The sequence below is a fragment of the Lithobates pipiens genome, unplaced genomic scaffold, assembly GCF_037356315.1.
Source record: "Lithobates pipiens isolate NorthernLeopardFrog02 unplaced genomic scaffold, aLitPip1_a1.2 Scaffold_16, whole genome shotgun sequence".
In the NCBI taxonomy this organism is placed as follows: domain Eukaryota; kingdom Metazoa; phylum Chordata; class Amphibia; order Anura; family Ranidae; genus Lithobates; species Lithobates pipiens.
In genome coordinates this window covers 34,475,560-34,497,641 of record NW_027507748.1, presented here as the reverse complement: position 1 = coordinate 34,497,641, position 22,082 = coordinate 34,475,560, and the positions used below count along the sequence as shown (strand labels likewise).

General features: G+C 39.6%; 1 protein-coding gene across 1 annotated transcript in view; it reads left to right on the top strand.

The window, feature by feature from the left end:
* ARHGAP31 (Rho GTPase activating protein 31) overlaps window positions 1–22,082 on the top strand; it is a 324,984-nt gene that overhangs the window by 158,844 nt on the left and 144,058 nt on the right. The window contains exons 2-3 of the mRNA XM_077479714.1: window positions 12,781–12,883; window positions 21,538–21,682. Coding sequence (XP_077335840.1) covers window positions 12,781–12,883; window positions 21,538–21,682 — 248 coding nt within the window. The remainder of the gene's footprint in view (window positions 1–12,780; window positions 12,884–21,537; window positions 21,683–22,082) is intronic.

The following is a 22,082-nucleotide window of genomic DNA, read 5'->3' as shown; positions in this document are numbered from 1 at the left end:
TGCTGCGTAGTCATTCCCTGACACGTTTCGTCACTGGGGGGTTCCTATCTTATTGCCATCATGGCCATTTGGGGGTAGAGGGGCTGGGGATAGGGGTAGGAGGGAGGGGGGTGCGTGTGAATCGGTGATGGAGGAGTGCAGTACAGAGGAGGTTGAAGCAGTGGGGGGTAATCTACTTTCAGAGGCAAATCCCCCCCCCCCCCCGCCAGTGCATCTGAGATTGGGTTTGAACGGCTCTCCGATATGGAAACCCAGATGTTATGACAGGGGTGTTACCTAGGTCTACAAAAGAGAGAGCCCCCCCTTACATCAGGGTCCCCAGAGAGCCACCTCACTACATCAGGGTCCCCAGAGAGCCTCCCACTTACATCAGGGTTCCTAGAGAGCCCCCCTTACATTAGGGTCCTCAGAGAGCCTCCTTCTTAAATCAGGGTCCCCAGAGAGCCTCCCCCCTTGCATCAGGGTCAACAGAGAGCCTCTCCCTCCCCTTGGAGACCCCTGCAGAGGCTCGGGCTATGGGCCCCAAATTTGGGGCTATAGCCCCAAAAGCCACCCCCTAGCAACGCGACTGCTGACATTACTTCCGGTTTACTCGGATGTCAATGGCGCCATTTTTAAAAATTGAAAGCATTCAAAAACACTGTTCTTGTTGTTTTGAACACTTTTAAGTGCAGTTAAGGGGATACCAGATCTCTCCATAAAAAGTACTTGTCAATGTCACCAGTGGTGGGAAAAGATCATCTAGAGCCTAGGACGACATGCCAAATTGCACCCCCCCCCCAAAGATGTATGATTATGTGTCAGCAAAATCCCCCCCCCTAAAAAAATATCGAGCACTAATCTGCATGCTTACCCCCAAGTATAAATCCCCCTTCCTCCCAGTGCAAACCCACCCCCTGCTAAAATCTCCCCGTCTGGCACAAATCTTTGCCCCCCAACTCAAATTCTCTCTCTCCCCATATGCCCCCAGCTCAAATCCCCCCCCCCCAACAAAAAGCTTCTCCCTTAATCATCTACCCCTTAAATTTCACATTCGAGCACAAATCCTCTCCATCAAACTGCAAAATCCCCCCCCCCAACTTCTCCCACCTACCCCTTACATTTCCCCTTAAAACACAAATCCCCCCCCACTCCTACAACATATACCCCCAATCATCTCCACTAGCACAAATCCCCCCCCCAAAAAAAAATTCCAATCTTAGCGCAACCCCCCCCCCCCCCCCACACACACACACACCATATTTACTTTTTCTAGCATAACCCCCTTCCCAAATTCCTCCTCCTAGCACAAATCCTCTTCACCCCCCCCCCCCCACCACCACCAACACAAATCCTCCCCTCCCCCAATCATCACCACCCTTAGCACACCTCCCCAAAATTCTCTTCCTAGAACAATTCTCACCCCCTGCCACCCTTTCTCCAAATTCCCCTTCCATACACAATTTCCTTACCCTCAATCTCCTCATGGTGCCCTTCCACCTCACATGACACTGCAGTGCCCAGGGCAGCTTTCCCTCCTGCCCACCCCTTGTGCCAGCCCTGCCTGTCACTGCCTACTACTGTCACAAGGAAATTTACATTCCTTGTGACAGCAATACAAGTGATAAAAAAAAACAAATAATTTAAAGTAAAAGTGTAAAAATAAATAAATAAATGACTAATAAAAAAAAATAAAAAAACAACAATTTAAAGTTATACGTCTCCTGCCAATAAACCCCACCTGGGGGAGTTTTTCTTCCTTTTTTCGATGCATATCGGGTTGAGCAGCGCTCTTTGAACCCTGGTGGGTGTGTGTCCTTTCCTTTGCTGTAGTGCCCATTATGGCTCGTAAGCTAACAGCTTCCTGCTGGGCTTTACCCAATCCTCCCAACCTCGGGGACTGGTAAGTAGCACCTGAAGAGCAGGCTGATCTGCCTTATACAGCCTTTTCTTTTCTTTTTTTTTTTTTTTTTGGTGCCAGTTGCCCTGGTATACTTCTGCTTTTTTTTTTTTTTTTTTGGAACACTAGATAACAAACTAAATGTGTTTTTAATTTTATTGGTTTAATTGAGTAAGAAAGGGAACATAGAAGAGAGGGAGGGAAGGACATTTTGGTTGTGTTTTTTTTTGTTTGTTTTGTTGTATTTTTTTTATTTTTATTTTTTTATTGTTATGGAAAAGAAAAGATTTGAAAAAGAAATAAAATCTAAAAGAAATTAAAAACTTTAAGTACCGTGTCCAAACAGCGATCGTCCCACACACAGTATCACCGCGAACATCAGATATTCTGGCACCGGAACTCCTCTGTACATCTAAAGTGGTAACCTGGAAAGGTTTTAAAGGTCATTTATTTAATTTGTCCCCATTGTATAGGCGTGCGCAGTTTTAAAGCATTACACGTTTGGTATCAATTTATAAAAATTTTGTGTTTGAAAAACCACTCCGCAAATACCGTTTGACATAAAAAAATTGCAAAACCCACCAATTTATTCTCTAGGTAGGGCCTCTACTTCAAAAAAAAATATATATATATATAATGTTTGGGGGTTCTAACTAATTTTCTAGAAAAAAAATGCTGATTTTTTTTTTTACTGACACAAAAGTGTAAAAAAAAAAAAAAAAAGCATGGAAGTCAAGTGGTTAAACATCGTGTTGGGAAAAATTACAGGAAAATGCCCTTTTTAAAAAAAAAAAAAAATTCAAAGAAGCAAACAAACACAGTATGTATTCATATGTGAAAATGACACATAATACATTAGGATAGACTACAAAACCAAAAAGATATCATTAACTGAGACATTTCTGAAACATACGCTCTGGGACTCTCGGGAATTTTTGGAGAAAAAGGCCCAAAACCCAGATAGTTAAGGTTACTAACGTGCACATTTTTGCACGTTGAGGTGCGCTGCATTAAGGCCGACCATTCACTTTTGATTAGTATGAAAAAATGCAACATATTACAATGCATAGTACAGTACATGATGATCGGACCTCTATGGATCGGTTTTAGGATTCGGGGCCATTGCCGTGTTCAGGTCCACCAAAACTCTAAGGCCGGGTTCACACTGGTACGACACCACAGTTGTACCACTTTGGGTCTGACTTTGCCCTGCGACTTGAAGTCCGACTTCAATGAACAGGGATCCGACTTTGATCCCGACTCCACACAAAATGTTAAAAAAAATCTATACCAGACCCTTATCCGAGTACACAGCCTGGCAGGTCAGGAAAGGGGGTGGGGACGAATAAGCGCCCCCCCCCTCCTGAACCGTACCAGGTCACATGCCCTTAACATGGGGGGGGTGGGTGCTTTGGGGAAGGGGGGCCCCCCTACCTCAAAGCACCTTGTCCCCATGTTGATGAGGACAAGGGCCTCTTCCCGACAACCCTGGCCGTTGGTTGTCGGGGTCTGCGGGCAGGGAACTTATCGGAATCTGGAAGCCCCCTTTAACAAGGGGGCCTCCAGATCCTGGCCCCCCCACCCTATGTGAATGAGTGTTGGGTACATTGTACCCCTACCCATTCACCTAAAAAAAAAAAGTGTCAAAAATAAAACACAGGTTTTTAAATTAATTTACGAAGGCAGCTTTGGCGTCTCTTACATCTTCTTCTCCCCTCTTCGGCTCTTCGGCCCCCTCCTTCTGTTGTCTTCTGTCTCTGCCGGTTCTTCTCCCCCCTCCAAGTCTTCTCCGCTCTCCGCTGATGTCTTCTAGCCCTCTCCCGTTCTTCTCCCTCTGTCTGCTGTCTTCTACCTCTGCGGCGTCTTCTCCGCTATCTTCTCACTCTTTTGATCCTTGTCAACATGGGGACAAGGTGCTTTTGGGTGGAGGTCGCAGGGCCCCCCTGCCTCAAAGCACCAACCACCCCCCCCCCAAGTTGAGAGCATGCGGCCTGGTACGGTTCAGTAGAGGGGGGGGGCGCTCGCTCGTCCCCACCCCCTTTCCTGACCTGCCGGGCTGTGTGCTCGAATAAGAATCTGGTATGGATTTTGGGGGGAACCATGACGCTTTTTTATTTTAAAAATTTAAATTTGGCTTGGAGTTCCCCTTCAAGATCTGCAGAGTACAAGTCAGATCAGTTAAGACGGCGATCCGACTTTGATCCGACTTCAGTGGTATTCATTGGGCTGAAGTAGGATCAAAGTTGGACCAAAGTAGTGCAGGGAGCATTTTCAAAGTCGGACCGACTTATGTCGGACCAGTTAAGACGGCTCCCATAGGGAAACATTGATTTTCACACGTCATTGCGACATGAGCCCCCAATATCACAGTGTTTGTCCTACCAGTGTGAACCTCGGCCTGAAGTCTTCTCTACAGCCGGTTCATCTTGTTCTGATCACAGTCTGGAATGACTGAGAACCATGGGAGTATTGTACCACCCACCAGCTGTGGTCAGCGATATCATCTGGTGTTTTTTTTCCATCACTTGGTCTCGGGTCTGTTTTTACAATGAAACGTTGCTTCACACGGTCCATCTGCTTTCCATTGGGAAATCACAAGAGGGATTCAATGGGCCTCATAAAGAAGCAATTAAAATGTAACCAGGGCTGAATTTCCTAGCAGACCCTCTTGCTTTTAGAAGGTCAGTCCACCTTAAAGTGACCCCGCACTGCGTTCATACTGAGCAAACTAAGAGGTTAGCTTTAGAGCTTATGTCAAGGTTTACATCTCTGAAATACATGCCCCTTTCCTCGTGACTTGTCCTCAGGACCGGAACAAGGGGTGGGCAGGAGGGCTGGCTGCCCTGGGCACTGTGGTTTCATGTGAGGTGGAGGGCACCGTAAGGGCCCTTTCACACTGGGGCGGTTTTCAGGCCCTTTCACTCAAATGTGAAAGCTGGAGGGCTTTCACACTGGAGCGGTGCGCTAGCAGGACGTTGAAAAAAGTGCTGCTAGCCGCATCTTTGGAGCGGTGAAGGAGCCGTGTATTCACTGCTCCTAAACCGCTCCTACCAATTGAAATCAATGGGGCAGCGCGGCTAAACCACTGGCAAAGCGGGCGGTTTTAACCCTTTTTCGACTACTATCGGGGGTTAAAACTGCCCCGCTAGCGGCCGCATACCGCCGCTAAAACGGCGGTAAAGCGCCACTAAAAATAGCGGCGCTTTACCGCCGACGCCCGCACCACCCCAGTGTGAAAGGGGCCTTAGAAGATTGGAGCGGAGGGGAATTTGTTGCGGGAGGCAGCAGGGGGTAAGAACTGTTCTATTAGGAAAAATTTGTGGGGGGGGGGGTGCTAGGAGTGGTGATTTAGGGGGATTAGTGTTGGAAGGGGGGGGTTGGAGGAATAGGATTTGTGCTCGGAGGGGGTATTTGGGGTGTCTGTGTTAGAAAAGGTGATATGCTTGGGGGGGGGGAATTGTGTTAGGAGTGGGGATTTGTGCTAGTAAAGATGATTGGGGGGGGGGGCATTTCTGCTAGGAAGGTAAAATTGAAGGGTAGAGATATTTTGCTAGGAGGGGTGATTTTTTTTTTTTTGGGAGAGTGGGGGTGGGCATTTGTGCTGGGAGGATTCAGAGGATGGGGGGGGGGCATTCATTCTGAATTGCAAAATGCCTAAATTGTCGGTTCTTTAGATAACAGCCGGTCACAGGGGGAAGTCAGTTCGGTCAGCTGATGCGACACCTCAGATGTTTGTTTTTTTCGAGGTTGCCGCAGCTGCTGTTTACAATCTTTCGGATATCAGATGATACAGATGTGCCCCGGGTGTTTTCTGCATCAGACAAAGGGAACAGGACCAGCTGACATCTCCCGTGAGGTCTCCTACGTACAGAAATACATCCAGCGTGTCTGTGGTTCTGGGCCACCTTCCCAACAGAGGGGTCCCGGGATAGAAGAAATGTAGTACCGTGCTGGACGCAGCCTAGGTGATGGAGGCCGCAGTCCCGCCAACACGGCGCACAATAAAATGAAGTGTGTTTTTGGCCAAAAAGACAGAAGATTGCTCGGTTCATCTGGTGCTCTGTGAATGGATTATTACTCTTCAGAAAATAAAAAAAATGCATAACAACACAGAGACAAGGCCAAAGAGATGATGTGAGGATCATATAACAAGTGCTTGCAACAACCGTACTAGGAGGCTTCTACTTTTGTAAAATATAAATAACACAAAATCTCCTATTTAGTAAAAAAAAAATCTCTAGGGGAAAAAAAAGTGTAATATATATATATATATATATATATATATATATATATATATATATATATAAAATAGACCTGCACTTTGTAGCAGGAGATATGTCTGTTGTCAGGTCCTAGGTGGCTTCCATACATACAACACATTGGATACTAAAGGGGTTTAACCAGATTTTCCAATTACATATTCGTAGTGAACCTTTGCTTAAAAAAGGAAATTCTTACTTCGCATATTTTGCAAAATATATACATTCTGGCCAACTCCTTCAAAGTGATCCCTCTCTGGCCAGTCCCTACTCTTCCTTGCAGATTGCCAATATCTTACTTGCGAAATAGCTTACTAATAGGAGTATGTGGAGTCAACAAGGTGCAATAAGGAGCCAATATGGAGCAAACAGGCACAGCTGGAGACCAAAATCCAGAGATGTGTATGTTGGCCATGAATGTTATGCCGCGTACACGTCGGATTTTCCGGCGGGAAATGTTGGATGTGGGCTTGTTGTCGGAAAGTCCGACCCGTGTGTATGCTCCATCGAACATTTGCTCTTATGCCACGTACACACGGGCGGACTGTATGGCCTACTTAGTCCGTCGAAACACATTTCAGCGGACAGTACGCTCGTGTGTGGGCTTCAGCGGACTTTTTCAGCTTGCAGTCTGGCGTACTAAGTATTTTGGATTTTTCGAAATTCTGTCCGTCATACTTTGGTTTCAGCGGACAATCCGCTCGTCAGTAGGCTAGTTCGACGGACTAAGAATGGCGCATGCTCAGAAAGGATTTACACGGCGGAAGGGTGCATTGCTGTGTATTGGACTTCCTATTTCTAGTCCCGTCGTACGTGCTGTACACGTCATCGCGCAAGCTTTCGACGGACTGTTTGTGCATCCGTGTGTGGTCAAGTCCGTTCATTCGAAAGTATGACGGACTGTCCGTCGGATTGTATGACGGACTAAGTAGGCCATACAGTCCGCCCGTGTGTACGCGGCTTTAGACTTTCTGCCAACAAATGTTTCATGGCAGGTTCTCAAATTTACCGGCAACAAAACTTTTTTGTCGGAAAGTCCGATGATCGTGTGTACACAAGTCTGTCGCACGAAAGTTCACGCATGCTCGGGAATCAAGCAAAAGGAGCTGCACTGGCTATTGATCTTTCTTTTTCTTGGCTCGTCGTACGTCTTGTACGTCACCCAGGTTCGTAATTGTTGGCCAAAATTTGTGTGACTGTGTGTATGTAAAACAAGTTTGAACCAACAACCTTCGAACCAAAATCCACGGTTTTGTTGGCGGAAAGTCCGATCGAGTGTACGCAACATTATTTTCAAATCTCATTGGATTCATCAAAAAATAAATAACTTTCTGTATTTGAAAAAATAAATAAAAAAATTCTGTATCCTCATTTGTGTAGAGAATTACTCCTATCTATGGACACCCCTACCAATGATTGAATTCAGGTGTTTCCACTGAAGGGTACTATTAATGCTACAGCATACAAAGACATTTTAGATAATTGTGCCCTTCAACCGTTGTGGTAACAATTTGGTAAAGGTCCTTTTATGTCCCAGCATGACTGTACCCCTGTGCACAAAGTCAGCTTCATAAAGACATGGTTTGATGAGTCTGGTGGGTAGAAACTTGAGTGTCCTGCACGGAGACTTGACCTCAACCCTACTGAACACCATTCATAAAGACATGGTTTGATGTGAAGAAACTTGAGTGCCTCGATAGAGACTTGACCTCAACCTTACTGAACACCATCCAGAAAGATATGGTTTGATGGGTTTGGTGTGGAGGAACTTGAGTCGACTCTGTAGAGACTTAACCTCAACCCTACTGAACACCATCCATAAAGACATGGTTTAATGAGTTTGATGTGAAGGAACTTGAGTGGCCTCCATAGGAACTTGACCTCAAACCTACTGAATGCCACCTATAAAGACATGGTTTGATGAGTTTGGTGTAGAGGAACTTGAGTGGGCTCCATAGAAACTTGACCTCAACCCTACTGAATGCCTTTCATAAAGACATGGTTTGATGGGTTTGGTGTGGAGGAACCTGAGTGACCTCCATAGACTTGACCTCAACCCTACTGAACACCATCTATAAAGACATGGTTTGATGAGCTTGATGTAGAGGAACTTGAGTGGCCTCCATAGAAACTTGACCTCAACCCTACTGAATGCCTTTCATAAAGACATGGTTTGATGAGCTTGATGTAGAGGAACTTGAGTGGCCTCCATAGAAACTTGACCTCAACCCTACTGAATGCCTTTCATAAAGACATGGTTTGATGGGTTTGGTGCGGAGGAACTAGCGTGTCCTCCGTAGAGACTTGACCCTAAACCCTACTAAACACGATCCATGAAGACATGGTTTGATGGGTTTAGTGTGGAGGAACCTGAGTGGCCTCCATAAACTTGACATCAACCCTACTAAACACCATCTATAAAGACATGGTTTGATGAGTTTGGTGTGGAGGAACCTTAGTGGGCTCCATAGACTTGACCTCAACCCTACTGAACACCATCTATAAAGACATGGTTTGATGAGATTGATGTAGAGGAACTTGAGTGGCCTCCATAGAAACTTGACCACAACCCTACTGAATGCCTTTCATAAAGACATGGTTTGATGGGTTTGGTGCGGAGGAACTAGCGTGTCCTCCGTAGAGACTTGACCCTAAACCCTGCTAAACACCATCCATGAAGACATGGTTTGATGGGTTTAGTGTGGAGGAACCTGAGTGGCCTCCATAATCTTGACCTCACCCCTACTAAACACCATCTATAAAGACATGGTTTGTTGAGTTTGGTGTGGAGGAACCTTAGTGGCCTCCATAGACTTGACCTCAACCCTACTGAACACCATCTATAAAGACATGGTTTGATGAGATTGATGTAGAGGAACTTGAGTGGCCTCCATAGAAACTTGACCTCAATCCTACTGAATGCCTTTCATAAAGACATGGTTTGATGAGCTTGGTGTGGAGGAACTCCATAGAGACTTGACCTCAACCTTACTGAACACCATCCATAAAGATATGATTTGATAGGTTTGGTGTGGAGGAACTTGAGTGGCATTTCTCAGAACCTTGACTTTAATCCTTGTGAACTGCTTTGGGATTAATTGGAATGTCGATTGCAACTCGGGTCTTCTTATCCAACATCAGTACACAATCTCAAAAGTACTCCTCGATTTTTTTAGATACTTTTGAAGAGTTTTATTACAAAATGGATTTAATGGATGATGGCAATGTTTATTTTCTTATACCCACCCTAAGACCATTCAGGTGATACGGCAGGCTAACCTTCCCACTTTAGCAGTGAGTTTGAGAGAGGACATGCTTAGTCCTGAATCATTATTTACTGAATGGAGAAAGATATGGATCTGTATTCTTTTCATGTATGATTCTTTGGAGTGGCTTCTCTTTTTCTTTTTTTTTTTCCAAGCAAAGTGGATTTTTATTTGATGATCCCCCAGGAGGGTAAAGCTGCAGAATTATCCTGGCTGATTTTGCCTCCATTCCCATAATCCCCGGCTGGGCTCTGTTCATCCTAGACCGTATCTGGCAGTAGAAGTAGCAGCGTACAGGGACCGGTAGGAATAACTGGAATGCGGCGGCGGGGTGCCCCAGGTGTTTTGGACAAGGGGTAATGAAAGTTGATAACATAAGTAGCTGCTGACGTACATGGTAAATACACTGTCATTGTAACAGATTGATTCAGTGTGGTAGTTAGCGTTGAGCCAGCCAATGATATATTTGTGCCGGGTGGAATTATGGCTTAGCGGGGTGACAGCCTAATAGAAAGCATTGCACTTTCTGAGAAATTGTTTGATATTCTATATCTTGCCGGTATAAACACAACACACATTTTCCCATCAGGGTGGTTTTATCAAAATAACAGCAATAGAACTGTAACATGCAATTCAGAGATTGCATTAAACCTGGACGCTATTTTTATTTTTTTTTACTTAATAGCAAACAGTATGATTCTATTTTCTAACCTATACTAGAAAAAGAATTGGCTACCCTTAGATTGAGGCATCCCCGGTAACATTATTAGATCAACTGCACTGGAGTTTCGTTCCTGATACTTGCATATTATTATTATTATTATTTAATTAATTAATTAATAATAATAATAATAATAATAATAATAATAATAATAAATATTATTATTAATTTATTTATTATTATTATTATTATTATTATTAATATTTTTAGTATTATTATTATTATTATTATTAATAATAATAATAATAATAATTAATTAAATAATAATAATAATAATACATATTATTAATTAATGTATTCATGTATTATTATTATTATTATTATTAATAATAATAATAATTATTATTATTATTATTATTATTATTATTAATAATAATAATAATAATAATAATAATAATAATAATTTATTATTATTATTATTATTATTATTATTATTATTATTATTAATGTATTTATTATTATTATTATTATTATTATTATTATTATTATTATGCAGGGGTTATATAGCACCAACAGTTTGCACAGCGCTTTACAGTACATCCAAAAGAATCTTTGGGGATGCAGTGTTTATTTTTTTCAACAATAGAACTAATATGCAAGGGAATTTTTTTCCCATAATATTATTGAAAGATTTGTCAAAATACTAAATTAAAAACAAAAAAAATAAAATAATTTACAGCTGGAAAACATGTAGGTAAGTAGGTAATTGGCTACCCTTAGATTGAGGCCAAGTTACAGACAGCCTGTCACATGGGATATGGCATCCGCAGTAACATTATTAGATCAACTGCACTGGAGTTTCATTCCTGATACTTGCATATTATTATTATTATTATTAAATTAATTATTATTATTATTATTATTATTATTATTATTATTATTATTAATAATAATAATAATAATAATAATAAATATTATTATTATTATTATTAATTAATTCATTCATTATTTTATTATTATTAATAATAATAATAATAATAATAATAATAATTATTGTTATTATTATTATTATTATTATTAATAATAATAATAATTTATTCATTTATTATTATTATTATTATTATTATTATTATTATTATTAATAATGTATTTAGTATTATTATTATTATTATTGTTATAATTCTTCTTATTATTATTATTATAATAATGCAGGGGTTATATAGCACCAGCAGTTTGCACAGTGCTTTACAGTACATCCAAAAGAATATTTGGGGATGCAGTGTTTATTTTTTCAACAATAGAACTGATATGCAAGGGAATTTTTTTTTCCATAATATTATTGAAAGATTTGTCAAGATACTAAATAAAAAATAAAAATAATAATAATAATAATGTACAGCTGGTAAACATGTAGGTAAGTGCACATTCCAGAAAAAAAAAATACAATACCTTCTACTACATCAATATAAATAATAATAATAAAAATAAAACAAAAAAGGTTGATGATGATACAAATACATAAAAATCAGTGACTGAGTAAGGAAATTTGTTTCCATAATACTAATAAAAGTTTTGTCAAAATACTAAATAAAAAAATAAAAATAAAAAAAAAGAGAGAAAATAATGTACAGCTGGTAAACATGTAGGTAAGTACACATTCAAGAATAAGAAAATGCAATACCTTCTAATACATCAATATAAATAATAATAATAAAAATTAAAAAAAAGGATGATGATGATACAAATACATAAAAATCAGTGACTGTGTAAGGAAATTTGTTTCCATAATACTAATAAAAGTTTTGTCAAAATACTAAATAAAAAAAAAAAAGAGAGAAAATAATGTACAGCTGGTAAACATGTAGGTAAGTACACATTCAAGAATAAGAAAATACAATACCTTCTACTACATCAATATAAATAATAATAAGAATTTTTTAAAAATGTTGATGATGAAAAAATAATGTACAGCTGGTAAACATGTAGTTAAGTACACATTGCAGAATAAAAAAAAATGCAATACCTTCTACTACATCAATATAAATAATAATAATAAAAATAAAAATAAATGTTGATGATGATACAAATACATAAAAATCAGTTACTGTGTAAGGGAATTTGTTTCCATAATACTAATAAAAGTTTTGTCAAAATACTAAATAAAAAAAATAAAAAAGAAAGAAAATAATACAGAAAATAGTGCAGATAGTAAACATGTAGGTAAGTACACATTCAAGAAAAAAAAATACAATACCTTCTACTACATCAATATAAATAATAATAATAATAATAATAATAATAAAAATAAAATGTTGATGATAATAATAATAATAATAATAATAATAAAAATAATAATAAAAACAATATCATTATTAATATAATAATAATAATAATTATAATAATGTGATATTAATAATGATGTTGTTGCTATTATTAATATTATTTATCTATTACTATTATTATTATTATACTGGATTTATATAGCACCAACAGTTTGCACAGCGCTTTACAGTACGTCCAAAAGAATCATGGGGATGCAGTGTTTGTTTATAAACCATTAGACACACATATTTTAATTAAATTAATAATTTATATATATATATATATATATATATATATATATATATATATATATATATTATTTTTTTTTTACTTATATTGTACTTCTCTTTTGTTTGTATCTTGTACTAACCGTTCTTGCTTTTATTTCTCCAGTTCCCCTTGTGTTGAAGAGCTGTGCGGAGTTTATTGAGACATACGGCGTTGTGGACGGTATATATCGGCTGTCTGGAATAACGTCAAATATACAGAAATTAAGGTAACATTAAGTAATACTGTATATTCTTTTTTTTTTATTATTGTTAACATGTAAAAGGGATCAGCTTCATATAATGAATCAGATAAATGTAAAATCTAATTTTAGTTTATTTGTATTTTTTTATTTTTTATTTTAATAGTTGACCAGCATTTGCAAAAATAAGAAAATGCCACTCTTGCTGCATAACTCCCCTCCTCTCTGGATCTGCCCCCCCGGGACTCAGTCCACTGCTGCTCCTCTTCCATGTTGAATGACTCGCAATGTTATTTAACTCATTTTCCTTGAGTGAAAGTCGCCTCGCCTCCTGGGGGCGCCACCATTTGTCGCTACCCCACATTCATACGATGCAGAGAATATTGCTGAAGTCATCTCATTAGTGACATGCATAGTATATGGACAGGCTAAGGCAGTATAGGGGCTGCTAGGGTAGTATATACACAGGCTAGGGTAGTATATAGACAGACTAGGGCAGTATATAACCAGGCTAGGGTAGCATAGGGACAAGCTAGGGTAGTATATAGAAAGGCTTTGGTAGTATATGGACAGGCTATGGTACTATATAGACAGGCTAGGGTAGTACAGGCATATCTCCCAACTTTTTGAGATGGGAAATGAGGGACACCTATCAGCAAAAGTGTGCAGGCATAGGACACACCCCCTGCCACTCCCACTTAAATACAATTGTACAAAAAAAAAACAAGATTGATTAAATCCACAAGTACTTTTTTACCACTACTATTCCTTTATATTGGCTTTTGGAATTTACAAATGCAGCAATTTAGAATTCAGATGAAAGGTTTAGCACTGGGAAACATTTTTTGATAGATAAAAAGTGCATTTTATATACAACTATATGGATCAGACCAAAATGAGGGACAAATGAGGAGGAATGAGGGACAGAGGGACATTGCTCCAAATCAGGGACAGTTGGGAGCTATGGTATAGGGGCAGGGTAGGGTAATATATAAACAGGCTAGGGTAGTATAGGGGCAGGCTAGGGTAGTATATAAACAGGCTAGGGTAGTATAGGGGCAGATTAGGGTAGTATATGGACAGGCTAGGGTAGTATAGGGGCAGGCTAGGGTAGTATATAGACAGGATAGGGTATGTTATGGACAGGTTAGGGTAGTATATGGACAGGCTAGGGTAGTATAGGGGCAGGCTAGGGTAGTATATAAACAGGCTTGGGTAGTATATGGACAGGCTAGGGTAGTATATGGACAGGCTAAGGTAGTATATAGACAGGCTAGGGTAGTATATGGACAGGCTAGGGTAGTATAGGGGCAGGCTAGGGTAGTATATAAACAGGCTAGGGTAGTATATAAACAGGCTAGGGTAGTATAGGGGCAGGCTGGGGTAGTATATAAACAGGCTAGGGAAGTATAGGGGCAGGCAAAAAATTGATATCCCATTCAATATTGTGTCTAAATGGGATATAAGTCTTCAGCTCATACAACCAAAACATTTCCCTGCTAGAAATGTAATGTATTTTGTTACTACCCCTCCAATGGGGATGTAATCTTGAAATAGCTGTAAACTTCCGACACAGGGTCTCTATTGTGATACTGACAAAAAATGCAATGATAGCCTATGTTTGTTAAAACAAGTTCTGACCTTGCTTTGTGCAGAGGTCCAAATCATTTGGTGGAGGGGGGATTATGGGTTGGGGTTGTTTTTCAGGGGTTGGGCTTGGTCCCTTAGTTCCAGTGAAGGGAACTCTTAAGGCGTCAGCATACCAAGACATTTTGGACAATTTCATGCTCCCAACTTTGTGGGAACAGTTTGGGGGTGGCTCCTTCCTGTTCCAACATGACTGCACACCAGTGCACAAAGCAAGGTCCATAAAGACATGGATGAGCGAGTTTTGGGTGGAGGAACTTGGTTGGCCTTCACAAAGTCATGACCTCAACCCGATAGAACACCTTTTGGATGAATTAGAGCGGAGACTGCAAGCCAGGACTTCTCATCCTACATCAGTGCCTGACCTCACAAATGCACTTCTGGAAGAATGGTCAAATATTCTCATAGACACACTCCTAAACCTTGTGGACGGCCTTCCCAGAAGAGTTGAAGCTGTTATAGCTGCAAAGGGTGGGCCAACTCAATATTGAACCCTACGGAGTAAGACTGGGATGCCATTAAAGTTCATTAAAATTCACCATTACACAGTGAATACAGAGAACCTTGATGATGTCCCTTCAGGGTACGGGTCCATGACACCCTGCACTCACAGTGTATCTTCAGTCCTACAGCCCGAGTGATGCTGGGTGTCATTCAACCCAGAAGACTGAGGACATCCTGTGGTGAAAATGAGTACTGCAGGGATTGAAGGTGAATACTGATAGTGCTGCCTGAACTGCCTTTTCTTCTTCTTTTTTTTTTTTTTCTTTACACAGACTAGAACAGCCTTTCTCCCCGATAAGCCATGTTTTCAGATTTTCCTTTTCTTGCACAGGTCTTTTAAATCAATGGCTTGGTATTTTGGACAGCTATTTTATCTAAGAGAAATTCCCAAAGCATGGCCTGTTGGGGGCACTTGAGGATTGAGGTTGAGAATCACTGGACTAAAGGACAATTCTAAAAAAAAAGTGTTTATCTAAAAAAAGACTGAACAAAATCTGTAATTTTAAGTACTAAAAAGTACAGCAAAAACTTTTTTTTTTTTTTTTTTAGTTTTAGAGTAGGGAATGATTGGAGCTTCGGGTCAACATTTTATTGCTGTCTATGTCACGAAATGGATGTCAGACAGAACATGAAGTAAAAGCCATCCTCCCCTAACAGGGCCACAGACAGTAATAAAAAAAAAAGCCTTTCTGTAGCAGTTAAAACCTACTTTCCCTTGTCTAAAATAATAACAATGTATTATTATTATTATTATTACTAATTATATTAGTTATATTTTATTATATTATTAATATTGCTGCTTAATATTATTTTATCATCATACATTTTTTTTTCTCTGAAAAAGATACATTTTATTGAAACTAAAACATTGACATCAACCCAGTTTCATCATCATATTTATTATATAATAATAATAATATAATTTTTTATTATTATTATCATTATAATTATTCAATGTAATAATCATATTTATTTATTATTAATAATAATAATAATAATAATAATAATAATAATAATAATATTTATTAGTAGTATTATCATTATAATTTTTCAGTTTTATCATCATATTTATTATTATTAATAATAATAATAATAATAATAATAATAATAATAATAATAATAATAATAATAATAATAATAATATAATTAACTATTATTATTATTATTATTATTATTATTAATAAATCTATCATTTTTAGTGCAACTCCAATTTTAGAGTGGACAATGATTGGAGCTTCGGGTCAACTTTTTATTGCTATCTATGTCACAAAATAGATATCAGACAGAACATGAAGTAAAAGCCCCCCTCCCCCAACAGTGCCAACATAGCCTTTCTGTAGCATTTAATACCTACCTTTCCCTTGTCTAAAAAATAAAAAAGGTTTTAGGGCTTTAAACTTGACTTTCTTTTTATTCCTATTATCAGTTAGTCTTTGAGGGATTGAATATTTTTAGAGGAAGAGATTTCAAAGGTGACTACAATATTTAGGTATAATACTAATTATATTAATTATATTTTATTATATTATTAATATTGCTGCTTACTATTTTATTATTACCAATTATGTTTTTTCTCTGAAAAAGATACTTTTTATTGAAAAGAAAGGTGAGTTCACTAAAACATTGACATCAACCCCGTTTCATCATCATATTTATTATATAATAGTAATAATAATAATAATAATATCATTTATTATTATTATTATTAGCATTATACTTATTCAATTTAATTATCATATTTATTATATAATAATAATAATATTTATCATTTATTATTAGCATTATCATTATAATTATTCCGTTTTATCATCATATTTATTATTATTAATAATAATAATAATAAAATGATAATAATAATAATATCATTTTTTATTATTATTATTATTATTATTATTATTATTATTAATAAATCTATCATTTTAGTACAACTCCAGTTTTAGAGTGGGCAATGATTGGAGCTTCGGGTCAACTTTTTATTGCCATCTATGTCACAAAAATAGATATCAGAGAGAACATGAAGTAAAAGCCCCCCCCTCCCCTCCCCTCCCCTCCCCCAACAGTGCCAACATAGCCTTTCTGTAGCATTTAATACCTACCTTTCCCTTGTCTAAAAATAAAAAAGGTTTTAGGGCTTTAAACTTGACTTTCGTTTTATTCCTATTATCAGTTAGTCTTTGAGGGATTGAATATTTTTAGAGGAAGAGATTTCAAAGGTGACTACAATATTTAGGTATAATACTAATTATATTAATTATATTTTATTATATTATTAATATTGCTGCTTACTATTTTATTATTACCAATTATTTTTTTTCTCTGAAAAAGATACTTTTTATTGAAAAGAAAGGTGAGTTCACTAAAACATTGACATCAACCCCGTTTCATCATCATATTTATTATATAATAGTAATAATAATAATAATAATATCATTTATTATTATTATTATTAGCATTATACTTATTCAATTTAATTATCATATTTATTATATAATAATAATAATATTTATCATTTATTATTAGCATTATCATTATAATTATTCCGTTTTATCATCATATTTATTATTATTAATAATAATAATAATAAAATGATAATAATAATAATATAATTTTTTATTATTATTATTATTATTATTATTATTATTATTAATAAATCTATCATTTTAGTACAACTCCAGTTTTAGAGTGGGCAATGATTGGAGCTTCGGGTCAACTTTTTATTGCCATCTATGTCACAAAAATAGATATCAGAGAGAACATGAAGTAAAAGCCCCCCCCTCCCCTCCCCTCCCCTCCCCCAACAGTGCCAACATAGCCTTTCTGTAGCATTTAATACCTACCTTTCCCTTGTCTAAAAATAAAAAAGGTTTTAGGGCTTTAAACTTGACTTTCGTTTTATTCCTATTATCAGTTAGTCTTTGAGGGATTGAATATTTTTAGAGTAAGAGATTTCAAAGGTGACTACAATATTTAGGTTAAACGCTGATTGCTATGGGAATGGTAATACCCTCTATGGATACTCCATATAATTATTGTTAAATGGGCATTAGCTATATATAGGCGATGTGCCAGTTACGGCTAGTCCAGGGCATCAAAGTCTAAAAATGAATACAGTTCAGTTTTGAATGAGACGGGTGAGTTCATTCACTTATTGACTTACATCCTGCAAGGTCCCTGGAGGAGGGAACTCTATGCCAGTGGTCTCCAAACTGTGGCTGCAGGCCAAATGCGGCCCGTTTCTTGCCTTTATCTGGCAATAATGAGGCACTATTTCTCCCACTGACTCCAATAATGGGGCACTATTCCTCCCACTGACTCCAATAATGGGGCACTATTCCTCCCACTGATACCAATGATGGGGCACTATTCCTCCGAATAATACCAATGACGGGGCACTATTCCTTCCACTGATACCAATGATGGGGGACTATTTCTCCTGCTGATACCAATGATGGGGCACTATTCCTCCCACTGATACCAAGGATGGGTACTATTCCTTCCACTGATACCAATGAGGGCCACTATTCCTCCTGCTGATACCAATGATGGGACACTATTCCTCCCACTGATACCAATGATGGGGCACTATTCCTCCCACTGATACCAAGGATGGGTACTATTCCTTCCACTGATACCAATGCGGGCCACTATTCCTCCTGCTGATACCAATGATGGGACACTATTCCTCCCACTGATACCAATGATGGGCGTTATTCCTCCCACCGATACCAATGATGGGACACTATTGCTTTCACTGATACCAATGATGGGGCACTATTCCTCCCGCTGATTCCAATGATGGAGCACTATTCCTCCCGCTGATACCAATGATGGGGTACTATTCCTCCCAGTAATACCAATGATGGGACATCTTTCCTCCCACTGATACCAATGATGGGACACTATTCCTCCCACTGACACCAATGATGGAGCACTATTCCTCCCACTCATACCAATGATGGGCACTATTCCTCCCACTCATACCAACGATGGGCACTATTCCTTCCACTGATACCAATGAAGGGGCACTATTCCTCCCACTGATACCAATGATGGGACACTATTTCTCCCACTGATACCAATGATGGGGCACTATTCCTCCCACTGATACCAATGAAGGGGCACCATTCCTCCCACTGATACCAATGATGGGACACTATTTCTCCCACTGATACCAATGATGGGACACTATTTCTCCCACTGATACCAATGATGGGGCACTGTTCCTCTCACTGATTCCAATGATGGGACACTGTTTCTTCCACTGACATCAATAATGGGGCACAATTCCTTCCACTGACACCAACAATGGGGCACTCTTCCTCTCACTGCCACCAATGTCAAGGCACTAAGCCTGAGGCATTGTTTAATCTCACTGGCACCGGGGCATTTTCAACTCCTGCTGGCCACACACCGGCCCCCCTAACGTCTAAAGGACAGTAATCTGGCGTTTTTTAAATAAAGTTTGGAGACCCCTGCTCTATACATTGGTGGCCAATTATTAATCCTCCTGCAGTCATCTCTCCCACCTCCCTGTGGGGGGGGGGGGGGAATAACTCAAAGCTTGCTTCTGATTGGCTGCTGTTGTGAACTAACCAGAAGCTGACATTGAGCAGTCATATCATTAACAGAGTTTTTGGCACACTCTGTACAGAAGCTGTCATCGGTGGTGGGCAGCCTTTAGAACCTTTATCCAAGTCATGTAACAGGGGTTTGGCTTGGGCAGGGGACTCTAAGACAAGTGTTTTCTTTTTATGTGCCAGGAATTTGGTCAAGGAGAGCTTAAACCATTTAACAGCCTCTAGTGCAGCCATTAAAAACCATGGGACCTCATAGAGCCTGCCTGAAAGCCCCCTCCAATTCCACATAAAGCCTACCTGACAGGACCAAGCTGGTGGGGGGCCCAGGGCACTTTTATTTAAACACTGGGAGCCACAGCCCATGGAATTACTGTGCATGTGCCCAAATATATTTCAAGAGTCCCATTTCTGTCCCCAGTCTCCTAGCTGAAATAATGGGGTCCAGTATAGAAGGACCAGCTCTACCCCCCATTGGCTGTCCTGATAGCCTCCACTCTTCTGGGAAGGCTTTCCACAAGATTTCGGAGGGTGTCTGTGGAAATGTGTGCCCATTCAGCCAAAAGACCATGTGTGAGGTCAAGTACTGATGTTGGAGGGGAAGACCTGGCTGGCAGTCTGCATTGAACTTCATCCCAAAAGTGTTAGGGTAGGGTTGAGGTCAGGGCTCTGTGGAGGCCACACAAGTTTCTTAACCCCAAACTTATCAATGTGAATGCAGATAGAACTGGGAGCGCCTCTCAAAGCCAGGTGAGAACTAATCCTTCTGGCCCTCAGAAATGGGAGGGGGGGTGCCAGCATATGAACTCACTCATTTACCAATGACAGTTCCCAGTGTTAAAAGAAAGCCGCCCAACTGAAGTATACATGTCAATGTAGGACAGCCTCAGACAGCTCTCCTCCACAGACCATAACCCTGATGCGTTTTGCCAAACCCACCAGGGTTTAGTCATAGAGGGCTATGAAAAAGCTCCGATGGCCAGGGTTAAACGTGTCAGAGGCCTGTCTGAGGCCATCCTACATGGACATGTATACTCCGGTCGGGCTGGGTGCACGACTTTCTTCTAACCCAAACGTATCAAATCATGGCGCAAGCTTCACCAAACTGTTGCCACAAGTTTAGATGAGCACAATTCTCCAGAATGGCTTTGTATGCTGTACCATTAACAATACCCTTTACTGGAAAAACCTGAACACAATGATTTAGAGAGGAGTCCACATACTTTTGCTCATATAGTGTACCATAAGATGCCTGCATGTACCTTCCCTATGGTCCCCCACCGCCATTGTCCACTGTTGGGCACCAAGAGCAATACCCATCGCTGTTTGGTATAGGATACCCATGACACTCCCCTGCATCCCACAATTTTGTGCTTTGTGCCAGGCCACTTGCCACATATGAAACAAGCCTGGTGCAAATTGTGGGTCTTGGCAGCTGGTTGGGCAGTGATGGTGGAGCTCGGGAAGCGGTAAGTGCAGGAACCTTCTACTATCTATTTTTCCCGCTTTTGTGTTTGATCAGTTTAGTTACAGAATGTCTATATCAGGGATATGCAATTAGTGGACCTCCAGCTGTTGCAGAACTACAAGTCCCATGAGGCATAGCAAGACTCTGACAGCCACAAGCATGACATCCAGAGGCAGAGGCATGATGGGACTTGTAGTTTTGCAACAGCTGGAGGTCCATTAATTGCATATCCCTGGTCTATATATTGGTTAAAACATTTCTGCTTGCTAAAATGTTTCTAATACGGCATTACTGTTAGATGGATGAATAAAATGTAACATTATGGACAGTCTAATGTTGTCATGGTGATGTGTCCCTGAAAAGTTTGAACTTTCTGTATTTTTTCATGCGGTTGTCTGGGAAAAAAATAAAATAAAAATAAAATTGGAGGCGCGGTTTGCACCATCTTGCTGTCACTTACCCACCTTTCCATCACTGTGTCCTTTCAGGCAGGAATTTGTCTCGGATCAGTGTCCGGACCTGACGAAGGAAGTCTACCTCCAGGACATTCACTGTGTCGGCTCTCTCTGCAAGCTTTATTTCCGGGAGTTACCCAATCCCCTCCTCACCTACCAACTTTACACCAAATTCACAGTAAGAGGCTTTCTTCTTCTTCCTAACATGTTGGCTTAATGTGAACCTATCATCCAATTCCATTGACTAAAACTACCAAAAAGAAGACTATGAAAGGAGCCTGATATTACCTTCTCCAAAAAAGACACTAAAGCCGCGTACACACGGGCGGACTGTCTGGCCAACTTAGTCCGTCGAAACACATTTCAGCGGACAGTCCGCTCGTGTGTGGGCTTCAGCGGACTTTTTCAGCGTGCAGTCTGGCGGACTAAGTATTTCGGAATTTCCGTAATATTGTCCGTCGTACTTTGGTTTCAGCGGACAGTCCGCTCGTGAGTAGGCTAGTTGGACGGACTAAGTATGGCGCATGCTCAGAAAGGATTTACACGGCGAAAGGTTGCATTGCAGTGTATTGGACTTC